The 12,191-nt window shown below is 32.1% G+C and overlaps 1 protein-coding gene, 1 long non-coding RNA gene and 2 pseudogenes across 3 annotated transcripts; 1 reads left to right on the top strand and 3 right to left on the bottom strand.

Moving 5' to 3' along the window:
- Positions 1–404: 404 nt before the first annotated feature.
- LOC143197367 (electron transfer flavoprotein-ubiquinone oxidoreductase, mitochondrial-like) lies at positions 405–1,340 on the bottom strand (annotated as a pseudogene).
- Positions 1,341–3,360: 2,020 nt separating this feature from the next.
- LOC143196834 (uncharacterized) lies at positions 3,361–3,744 on the bottom strand. Its single transcript, XR_013005859.1, has 2 exons — positions 3,502–3,744; positions 3,361–3,449 (listed from the first exon to the last, which is right to left on the bottom strand). It is a non-coding gene; the product is annotated as an uncharacterized LOC143196834 (long non-coding RNA).
- A 4,152-nt stretch (positions 3,745–7,896) lies between these two features.
- On the top strand, positions 7,897–8,896 carry LOC143197549 (non-structural maintenance of chromosomes element 3 homolog). Its single transcript, XM_076406094.1, has 4 exons — positions 7,897–8,162; positions 8,220–8,436; positions 8,494–8,708; positions 8,763–8,896. Exons 1-4 carry the CDS (start codon positions 7,929–7,931, stop codon positions 8,871–8,873), a joined length of 777 nt encoding a protein of 258 aa, XP_076262209.1. The 5' UTR covers positions 7,897–7,928; the 3' UTR covers positions 8,874–8,896.
- Positions 8,897–8,988: 92 nt separating this feature from the next.
- LOC143197366 (electron transfer flavoprotein-ubiquinone oxidoreductase, mitochondrial-like) lies at positions 8,989–10,236 on the bottom strand (annotated as a pseudogene). The gene is made up of 4 exons (XR_013005990.1): positions 9,951–10,236; positions 9,579–9,895; positions 9,380–9,528; positions 8,989–9,138 (listed from the first exon to the last, which is right to left on the bottom strand). The product of XR_013005990.1 is annotated as an electron transfer flavoprotein-ubiquinone oxidoreductase, mitochondrial-like (transcript).
- Positions 10,237–12,191: the final 1,955 nt, after the last annotated feature.

The following is a 12,191-nucleotide window of genomic DNA, read 5'->3' as shown; positions in this document are numbered from 1 at the left end:
TATAAAGTTTATTTGTATACAAAAATTGTATCTTCTTAACTAATACAATATAAATAAAAAGATATAGGAAAATGTTAAATCTCATTGGTCCTTACATTGCGTTGTAAGCTGGGCCGCGACCTCCTTCTGGGACCACCCAGTTATTCTGGCTGGGGTCCTTGATGTTGCACGTCTTACGGTGGATGGCCCTCTCCAGAATCGAGTGACACAAACTCATACACACCAGCGGGACAATAACAATCTTCGAGTCCGTCGAAGACGCCTAAGTTTCGTTTGACAGGATTTTGCGAGTTTAAAGTGTTGCATAACATAATTTGTGTTATACACTATATGTACGCTTTTAGTTGACTTTAAAAGATTCCAGTTGTGTTTTGATGACATTTGGGTGATTATTTTATGAACTTTTAAACAATTCATTAATAAAAAAAACTTATTTTTGTGTAATGCTCTAATTTTTCATTAGGTACAATCCTTTTAACTAACTTTCGGCAAGGTAATAAAACCCGTGGCAAAGACTACTAAGCATCCTCCAGGAAAAGTGAGATTGGGGATACTGTGAAAACTGCCGGTGCCCTGGTGAGATCCTATTGCCGTCTTCGAAGTGATGCTTTATGAACGGATGGTGTTTGAACCTGCGAAGAAACGAACATTACCGCATTACCGATCTTTGGATATTCAGTACTTTTGGAATTCCTTGTACGGGCTCAGGTACAGATTGATGTAATCCAAACCCGACGGCGATCAGGGATACCTCGTCGTTAAATGATACAGAAAGGATCCTCCGTAGGTGTTCTTATCCAAGGGCCAGCCGATGGTGTGCTCCGCGCACCCGGTTTATGTTTGAATCATTCGTCGCGATATCTTTAACGCTCCCGTCATCGTTGTACAGGACTTCGGAAGGTGCATAACCCGGGCCCACGGCCTCAGCTTGCTCTCCCAACCACTGAATAACGTGTCCCAGCGGGACGATATAGTTCCCGTGATTAAACATCGGAGTTCCTGACGAAATATCATTTATTCAATATATAAATCGATTTAAGATAAAGAATACAACCTGGTAGGGCTGGTACCGGAATCCTACCGGTGCTAGGTAATAGACCGAACTTATCCTCCGTTAGGGGAGTGTTCAGAGGCGCGCCCTTCTCTTTCCAGTCCCATTTATAGGGCCTTCTCGACGATGATTACCTAAAAATCTATGTTCCGTATAGACCACCGATCAAGTGTGCTATGACTTCGATTCCACCGACCCTGATTTTCTTCCCTTCCGCGTCCAACAGTTGTTTGGCTCGTATAGTCGCGCTTATTCCAGTTGGACCATCGCCGACTATCAGAATATCAGTTTACATCTAGAATGTGTAATTTAAGAAAAATTAATCCTTTCAAGGTAAGTAATAATTTTAGCATGACATGTCAGACAGAAATTGTGAAGAATATATATTATAAATTTAAATAGTGTAGATACTTAAAGTGGTAGAAAAAAATAGTGTTTTAAGCTGGGCATATATTTTTTCAGACTATTGAAGAAGAATTAACAGACTGTAACAGGAATAAAGCCAAAGCCAAGTCTCTTTGAAACAATTTTTTTGTTTTAATACGGACAAATTCTATGCATATTTATAATCAGACTTATAGACAGACAGGTAAAATAATAAAAATGATATCAATAAAATAATTGGTTATATAATGTTTCATTCATAATAATATATATTGTACAATTTTCTTAATATGTCACTCAAATTACCAATATTAACCTACGGGATAACGATGTCTTCTTTTCTTACTTAAATGGTAGTTGTTAAAAATAGAACCTTTTTTATTTATTATTATAGCAATAATATAGAATAAATTATGTTTTAATGAAAAACAGCTGAATCATAGTGCATTTTATATTAAAATTACCTTTCCATCTTGGATCTTCTTCTCTTGGATGAATGAAATATAGTGTGTTATCTTAGAAAATTGATCCGAATATATTCCTATTTAACCCAACTGCTGGACTAGAAAATATGATTAGTTATATTTAAGAGTTCAAAGGTTACTTCACAATATACTATAAATAAAATAAAGCTCCAGACAATAATTGTATCATTACATATAATCATTTTAAGCTATAAAATTTAAAATATCTTATAAAATTTATTTTCGACAAATTAATTAAATATTCCGAATTAAAATGAAATTTTAGATATTTTCAACGAATTCCCTAAATGCAAACTCATTTTCTTTTATTTTAACAGGGAATTGTATAATTAAAGGTAACAGAAATACCTTACTCAAAAAATCAAAGTCCAACTCAGAGGTTCAAACAAAATATATCAAAATAAACTGAGCTCAGTGCAATTTTTATTTATTAACCTTTGCCAACAAAGTAACTTATATCTATAAATGTAATTTTATGAAAATCGGTCTTATAACATAAATATAATACTAAATAACACATAAAGTCACAGTTCAGAATCCTTTTTCTCATCTTCTATGTTGATTGTCTCCTATATATCAATCTTGGAATAATTCTATGTCCAAAATATTACTACAATATTAAATAAGTGTATTTTCATCTGTAATAAGATTGTGGGAAAATAAAAATGATACGGCAAGACCGATTGTTTAGAAACAGACATTTGACAAGATTGTAGAAATTTGTTTTTTGGGTTGCCGAGCGAATTTAAACCAAATAAAATTACCTGACATCTGTGGAATTTTCGAAAAATTTATCTAGTAATCCTAGTTAAAAGAGCACATTCAATCCATATTTAGCTACTAGGTCACGAGAATTTTTGATATTTACGCCTTCACTCAAGCACATCTAAATAATAATGTAAGGAAAAAGGCTTTAAAAAACTCTGTATCAATAATTTCTTACAAAAACTTATATTGTTCCCAATCATAAGACTGCGTAGTGTTGTTCATTCTCAAGGAACTCAGTATATTGTACTTCTAAGTTTAAAAGGTGACCTAATTTTAAGATTTGTTGGAATTGGCATCATCCTGAAAATAGACTATAAAAATACACTTGATATCATAAAAACTAATTTAAATTACCTCTGACATGCCTTGTACTTTACCAATAAGACCGTTGTCAAAATCTACCACATTGTCAAACATTCTATCAATCATATCGAAAATAGTCTACAATTTTGTTTTCCTATTTTTATTTTTGGACTTTGTTGGTTGCTGGAGAGGAGTTTTAGAGTTTTCTTGCTGTTTGTGTGTTTACCCTTCAATCTCAGGAATATTCACTAAACCAGGTAACATTTTCAGAAGCGATCCTTTTTCGATCTTCCTGATCCAGCGACTTCTAAATCATCAACCGTGCATTTTGTTGTAAATGATTTCTTATGGGCTGGCCCAGACTATCTCCAAGTTAACCTCCAAATTACGTTTTTGAGCAGCTTCATACACAATAAAAATGGGTAATTTTATCATTTGATTTTGTTCTTTGCAATTACCTGAAATAAAGGTAAGTTATCTAATCATCATTTTCTATAATAAATTGTCTACCCATTGCTTCAAATGAGAACTCCTCCTTGTTTTGTTAATATAATTTAGAGCTTGCAATGCAGCTTCATTACGAGCATTTTTTATCGTTTGCGCCTCTCCATAAAATTTGACGTCGTTGACGTTAAAATGGACTTTGAAAGGTCCCATCGTGTCAGAATCATTTCTTCTAACATGAAGAGTATCATTAAAATGAACCGTGTCATTCAGTTTATGCAAATAAGATTTTTTCTCTGAAATGTCTGGTGATGCAGTCTTGCCTTCTATTTGTTCATAAAAGGCACCTTATGAATATGAATATGAATTGAATAAATATTGAATACCAAAATATCATTAATTATAGAGTATTGTACAGACATCCCTACCTTTAATGCTAAATTGTTTAGTAAAGCTACAGGTGTTTCTTCAGGTTCTTTTCACTCTTTTTGATCTTCAAAGAATGATGTTGATATTCTGTATTTTTCAGAGCCCTCTGTGCAGCTTTCCTTTGAGCATTCTTCAAGCTTTTACCATCCACTGCTTAATTTTCATTTCCTAAATAGAAAGCAATGGTAAAACCTGTATTGTGAGGTCAATGAAATTTTTGATATATAATTGCATCTAATAATTTCACATTAATATACCTCTTCGTTAATTAATTCATATGAAAATGTAATATCATTACATTCAGCAATTCGTGACTAGAACTTAATGAGGATTTGTCTTCTGCTGGTTCACTAGTCAAACCTAAAACTCGGTTTGTTTCTGGCACAGAGGGATTATTTTTCCACGTTTCCGAATAAAGATACCACGATGAGGTATCTATTATTCTTCAAAGTTAAAAGCGTCCCAGATATAGATCCTTTTATACCAGTGAATTAACTATAAACATTGCTATTTACCAACAATAGAGTCCCTGTCGCCAAAAATATTTTTATATCATTTAATAACAATCCATAACTTAAGCTTAACAAGGAAAATAATAGTAGTATACAATTAAAGCAAATCATACTCAAATAATATAAAGAGAAAACATATATAACCGAGGGAACACACTAGAACTAACCTTAACATAATAATATAGAGCTGTAGGGGGTAAAAAAAATTTCGATATTCTTGATAAAAACTATCGATATTACTAGTAAAAATATAGATAATTTTGGCTAATCTATTGATTTGGTTTATATTGGTTTATTTTTTTTAATACCGCAGTTATTGCACTAAAGATTTCGGTATTTTTTTCCTCCCATATATTGATTTTTTAAAATTATTTTCTATCGATATGTTTTCTGGCCGCGGACATATTTAAAAATATCAATTAACATATTAAAATACAATAAAATATTTGTGGGGTATTATTCCATTTCATAGAAAAATTCCATTGTTTTTTACAGATCCACAGAACATTCAAATATAAAAGTAATTCTACTTCGTTTAAAATTAAATTATAAATTGCATGTTATTGCATGTAATTATTATAATACTATACAGTAATTTTTTTTTCTTGTCTTTTTTAAAGTTAGTTTATTATTAAGCCTACTGACTGGCGAGTGGCCAACTTAGAAACTATCCCAGAAGACATCCCGTCTTACCCAGCCTGGTTACTGGCGTGACTGGGATCATTTTCCTTGTCGGATTTTGTACTCTTGCCTAAGGGCATTCACAAACATCACAAATTTACTTACATGCCCCAGCAGAATTCGAACTCGCGACTATCGCAACAGGGGGACCATCCTGTCGCCTTTACTACTGCGGCAACTAAGCCAGCTATTAAATCGTTTATCATGAAAAAATATTTTATAAAATAAATAAACTTTTTTATAACTATTAATTTGTGATATGTATGGTTGCAGAATGTATGAGCAAATTTAAAAAATTCCCTTATTTCTCATATGATTTATCTACCAAATACTTCATTATAATGAATCAAAAATTATGGATAAATGATCCAGGGTTTTGTAGAAGGGTCGGGGTCAGGATATAATGAGTCAAGTAATAAGGGGTCAAGTTAATGGTAGGTTTTATCAGGATAAACGATATAAATGTGCATGTATTTTGATTTTGTTGATTTGACATTTAGCATGATTTTTTTATTATTGAAATTCACGCCATTTCCTTTAGCTTGTAGGATTGGTTGCATATATCACTTTAATTCTCAACTCCCCACTCTAAACGTTTTTTCCGCTCTATTCTAGGTTTTATTTGAATTAAATATTGGGTTTATTTTGTGTTATGTCAGTTCTATTGCTGCTTTTTAACGTTATTATTCGGTTTCTTTAATAATAACAGGATAACAGTGCATTTAATTTGATTTGTGCTTTTAATGTGAAGATTTATGGTTTTTATATGAAAAAAATCAAAATACCGTGGGGTAAGGTAATGCTCTAAAACTGATTTTGTTTATAATGTATTTTTAATGTGCAGGAATGGTTGATGGTGAACTGAAATCTTGATTCTTGATGTATTGAAACATTTTCGTACCACCGATCAAATCACCTTCAGAGACAGTAGTGTTGTATATTTTAATTGTTATGATAATATTTTACGTATATCAAATTACTAGAAGAAATTAAACTAAAAGTTTTTAATATACGAACAGTTTTTACTTCATTGAATATTCCATATTTATGTTTATTATATAAAAGGGAAGAATAAGAATATATATGTATATTTGCTTTTAGGTGCGCTGATTGTTATTCTACAATTTTAAAAATAATCTCACTTATGACGCCTTTGTTATAATGTATAAATTTTAAATGTTTCAATACTTAGGTTTTATTAAATGGAATTTGAAAATGGTTAGTAAGTGTTAGCTCATGATATATTTTGCGTATACTTTAATATGCAGACGTAAATTACTTCAATGATTATTATAAATCAAATATATTTTCGGGCATATATTGAAGATATTTTTAAGACAAATGTTAGTAACATCATTTTTAAATTACTCACTTAACTTTATTATGGGAGAAACATGATTAACTTAAAAAATAGTGGTCGAATCGACTGTTTTTATTCGATAGTTACCAACACTAATTCAATTTTAGTTGGGGCAGTAAGGAAATGCACTTTTTTATTAGAACATAATTAGCGTTGGGAACTATGGCTAATCAGTCGCTAGTTTCGGTTCGACTGATTGTATTACTTTTTACTATCGACTGTTTTTGAGTCGTGTACTTTTAGTTACTATTTTCGGTTCTACTAGTTTCATTCGACTGCTTTTTAACGTTCTGACTCTGTCGTCCTAGGCGCGACCTTGACAAAAATGTATACCGAATTTATGCTTTCCTAGATTTATATATAATATATTTAGTTTTATGATTTTTTTGGTAGTTTGCTTCTAAATAAAAATATATTGTATATTAATATAGCAACACTTTGGAACGATATTTTTCAAGATTGTTAATGTAATAGGGTAAAAAATTAAAATTGTGAATGACAAATAAGTAATAGGTAATATTTCTTTTGATTGACTTTTTGGTGTGTATCTAACACCCTCGGTTTTTGTTAGAAAATATTTCTGTCCGATAATAAATAAAGCATTAATTTTATTTTAAAAAGCTCTAGTAGTTATTGTGCGATCATTTTTAATTCATGGTTATTGTAATACATGTTATATATCACATAGTAATACATGTTTAGTTTAAGTTGTATTGTATTGTTTATATTTATTTAGTATATTGTTTAAAAATAGCAATTCATCTCAGAACATTCAAATATAAAAGTAACTCCACTTCCTTTAAAATGTAAGTATTATAGATATATTAATAGTATTCAGTAATGTTTTTCTTTTTCTTTTTTAAAGTTAGTACGTGAAGGAATACGTACATCTCCGTCTCGCGTATACTAAGGTTGTAAAATATAAGCAAATATTAAATTAATTGCTCCAAGCAATTATATCCGTCCTTTCCTCTCTTACAATTTATATAGGAAAGGGATCGAACATACTCGTCTGACATTAAGAATTAAAATAAAAAGCCAAGCCGTGCATTAGATTTTGCATATTTTGTAGTGGTTAGTAGGCATGTTGGCCACAAAAAATATCGATATGTCGAAGGAAAAAATATCCATATTTTTTGCAATAAGTATAAGATATATCGATATTTTACAAAAAAATTTATGTATATTTTTAATTGAAAATAAACATAGTCAAATATTAGCCTAAAAAATATTTTTTTCTAAAACTCTTAAGGAATAACGGTATTTTTGAGAAACCATTAAAATTAAGTACCAGAATTCACTAAACGTTTAAAAATAAGTTCCGATTTGAAAGTTTTTTTTAATTGTACTTAATCTTCTGAAATTATATCATCTAAAAAATATCGATATATCGACAAAAAAATATCGATATTTTTTCTGCATCCCTAGCGGCTAGTTATTTAAATTTTTGTGTTGATAGTGCTGTATGGAGATAGCTGATATACGATTTTAAAGTTCTTCAAGTCGTAAAAATGTCGAAGAAGCGAAGATCAGTTAGCGGGTCTCAAAAAACCAAATCACAGACTGATCCAGACGTACGGGATCAAAATACAGAAAATATAATCAATGATGTAGTCAGGTACATTATTCTTAAAGCTGACGAAAATTCATTTTATACCAGATCCGAATTAAATCAAAATGTAATTCATAAAAAGGGCCAATGCGTGGATAGTGTTATACAACAAGCAATTAAGGTTCTGGAAAATGTTGGTATTATTATTGTTATATGGATGTTGTTGATATTGTTTTGCATACATTTTTAGGTATATGGTTACACACTTACTGAATATGATGATGTAAAAATGAAAAAAAAAATTTATTTTTTAATTAGTATGTTGCCTTCTGTAAATTATTCCGATGAAGAGGAAGAATGTGTTTCTAGTTATGAAACTGGTTCAAATGTACCAAATGCTGCTCACAAGATACTGACTCTATTAATTTTATCCCATATATTTATGACAAACGCGCCAGTATCAGACAGTGAGCTCTACGATACCATTCCTTTATTGTTTTTATATTGTTGATTTATTATTTCAGAATCCCTTTATAGTTTCCTGAAGTCCTTGGATATTGATGTAGAAGTTGAGCATCCATTTTTCGGTAAAGTCAAAGAATATATAAGAGAAACCTTGATAAAGAATTATTACCTTCACTGTGAGTTTGATGAGAAAACGAAAATACAAACTTTCCAATGGGGGATTCGAGCTGAAATTGAAATCTCAAAGATGAAGGTTTTACAGTTCGTGTGTGAGGTAACTATTTCAGTTGACTTATAAGCACATTGTCAGGTTATTATTGATTTACAGATGTATGGAAATAAGCAACCAAAAGACTGGCCAGAACATTACAGAGCGGCCGAGAATCAGTTCAAAGAAAGAGAAGAGCTAAAGGAAGAAACAAGGGATGAATCAAGCTAGTCACCGATACTGGTAGAACTACAATATAAAGTTTATTTGTATACAAAAATTGTATCTTCTTAACTAATACAATATAAATAAAAAGATATAGGAAAATGTTAAATCTCATTGGTCCTTACATTGCGTTGTAAGCTGGGCCGCGACCTCCTTCTGGGACCACCCAGTTATTCTGGCTGGGGTCCTTGATGTTGCACGTCTTACGGTGGATGGCCCTCTCCAGAATCGAGTGGCACAAACTCATACACACCAGCGGGACAATAACAATCTTCGAGTCCGTCGAAGACGCGTAAGTTTCGTTTGACAGGATTTTGCGAGTTTAAAGTGTTGCATAACATAATTTGTGTTATACACTATATGTACGCTTTTAGTTGACTTTAAAAGATTCCAGTTGTGTTTTGATGACATTTGGGTGATTATTTTATGAACTTTTAAACAATTCATTAATAAAAAAACTTATTTTTGTGTAATGCTCTAATTTTTCATTAGGTACAATCCTTTTAACTAACTTTCGGCAAGGTAATAAAACCCGTGGCAAAGACTACTAAGCATCCTCCAGGAAAAGTGAGATTGGGGATACTGTGAAAACTGCCGGTGCCCTGGTGAGATCCTATTGCCGTCTTCGAAGTGATGCTTTATGAACGGATGGTGTTTGAACCTGCGAAGAAACGAACATTACCGCATTACCGATCTTTGGATATTCAGTACTTTTGGAATTCCTTGTACGGGCTCAGGTACAGATTGATGTAATCCAAACCCGACGGCGATCAGGGATACCTCGTCGTTAAATGATACAGAAAGGATCCTCCGTAGGTGTTCTTATCCAAGGGCCAGCCGATGGTGTGCTCCGCGCACCCGGTTTATGTTTGAATCATTCGTCGCGATATCTTTAACGCTCCCGTCATCGTTGTACAGGACTTCGGAAGGTGCATAACCCGGGCCCACGGCCTCAGCTTGCTCTCCCAACCACTGAATAACGTGTCCCAGCGGGACGATATAGTTCCCGTGATTAAACATCGGAGTTCCTGACGAAATATCATTTATTCAATATATAAATCGATTTAAGATAAAGAATCCAACCTGGCAGGGCTGGTACCGGAATCCTACCGGTGCTAGGTAATAGACCGAACTTATCCTCCGTTAGGGGAGTGTTCAGAGGCGCGCCCTTCTCTTTCCAGTCCCATTTATAGGGCCTTCTCGACGATGATTACCTAAAAATCTATGTTCCGTATAGACCACCGATCAAGTGTGCTATGACTTCGATTCCACCGACCCTGATTTTCTTCCCTTCCGCGTCCAACAGTTGTTTGGCTCGTATAGTCGCGCTTATTCCAGTTGGACCATCGCCGACTATCAGAATATCAGTTTACATCTAGAATGTGTAATTTAAGAAAAATTAATCCTTTCAAGGTAAGTAATAATTTTAGCATGACATGTCAGACAGAAATTGTGAAGAATATATATTATAAATTTAAATAGTGTAGGTACTTAAAGTGGTAGAAAAAATAGTGTTTTAAGCTGGGCATATATTTTTTCAGACTATTGAAGAAGAATTAACAGACTGTAACAGGAATAAAGCCAAAGCCAAGTCTCTTTGAAACAATTTTTTTGTTTTAATACGGACAAATTCTATGCATATTTATAATCAGACTTATAGACAGACAGGTAAAATAATAAAAATGATATCAATAAAATAATTGGTTATATAATGTTTAATTCATAATAATATATATTGTACAATTTTCTTAATATGTCACTCAAATTACCAGTATTAATCTACGGGATAACGATGTCTTCTTTTCTTACTTAAATGGTAGTTGTTAAAAATAGAACCTTTTTTATTTATTATTATAGCAATAATATAGAATAAATTATGTTTTAATGAAAAAACCTTTGCCAACAAAGTAACTTATATCTATAAATGTAATTTTATGAAAATCGGTCTTATAACATAAATATAATACTAAATAACACATAAAGTCACAGTTCAGAATCCTTTTTCTCATCTTCTATGTTGATTGTCTCCTATATATCAATCTTGGAATAATTCTATGTCCAAAATATTACTACAATATTAAATAAGTGTATTTTCATCTGTAATAAGATTGTAGGAAAATAAAAATGATACGGCAAGACCGATTGTTTAGAAACAGACATTTGACAAGATTGTAGAAATTTGTTTTTTGGGTTGCCGAGCGAATTTAAACCAAATAAAATTACCTGACATCTGTGGAATTTTCGAAAAATTTATCTAGTAATCCTAGTTAAAAGAGCACATTCAATCCATATTTAGCTACTAGGTCACGAGAATTTTTGATATTTACGCCTTCACTCAAGCACATCTAAATAATAATGTAAGGAAAAAGGCTTTAAAAAACTCTGTATCAATAATTTCTTACAAAAGCTTATATTGTTCCCAATCATAAGACTGCGTAGTGTTGTTCATTCTCAAGGAACTCAGTATATTGTACTTCTAAGTTTAAAAGGTGACCTAATTTTAAGATTTGTTGGAATTGGCATCATCCTGAAAATAGACTATAAAAATACACTTGATATCATAAAAACTAATTTAAATTACCTCTGACATGCCTTGTACTTTACCAATAAGACCGTTGTCAAAATCTACCACATTGTCAAACATTCTATCAATCATATCGAAAATAGTCTACAATTTTGTTTTCCTATTTTTATTTTTGGACTTTGTTGGTTGCTGGAGAGGAGTTTTAGAGTTTTCTTGCTGTTTGTGTGTTTACCCTTCAATCTCAGGAATATTCACTAAACCAGGTAACATTTTCAGAAGCGATCCTTTTTCGATCTTCCTGATCCAGCGACTTCTAAATCATCAACCGTGCATTTTGTTGTAAATGATTTCTTATGGGCTGGCCCAGACTATCTCCAAGTTAACCTCCAAATTACGTTTTTGAGCAGCTTCATACACAATAAAAATGGGTAATTTTATCATTTGATTTTGTTCTTTGCAATTACCTGAAATAAAGGTAAGTTATCTAATCATCATTTTCTATAATAAATTGTCTACCCATTGCTTCAAATGAGAACTCCTCCTTGTTTTGTTAATATAATTTAGAGCTTGCAATGCAGCTTCATTACGAGCATTTTTTATCGTTTGCGCCTCTCCATAAAATTTGACGTCGTTGACGTTAAAATGGACTTTGAAAGGTCCCATCGTGTCAGAATCATTTCTTCTAACATGAAGAGTATCATTAAAATGAACCGTGTCATTCAGTTTATGCAAATAAGATTTTTTCTCTGAAATGTCTGGTGATGCAGTCTTGCCTTCTATTTGTTCCTAAAAGGCACCTT

The sequence above is a fragment of the Rhynchophorus ferrugineus genome, unplaced genomic scaffold, assembly GCF_030347505.1.
Source record: "Rhynchophorus ferrugineus isolate W39M unplaced genomic scaffold, kcgeb_rfMv2 rfM5, whole genome shotgun sequence".
Taxonomy (NCBI): Eukaryota; Metazoa; Arthropoda; class Insecta; order Coleoptera; family Curculionidae; genus Rhynchophorus; species Rhynchophorus ferrugineus.
This window is presented reverse-complemented; position numbering and strand designations above follow the sequence as displayed.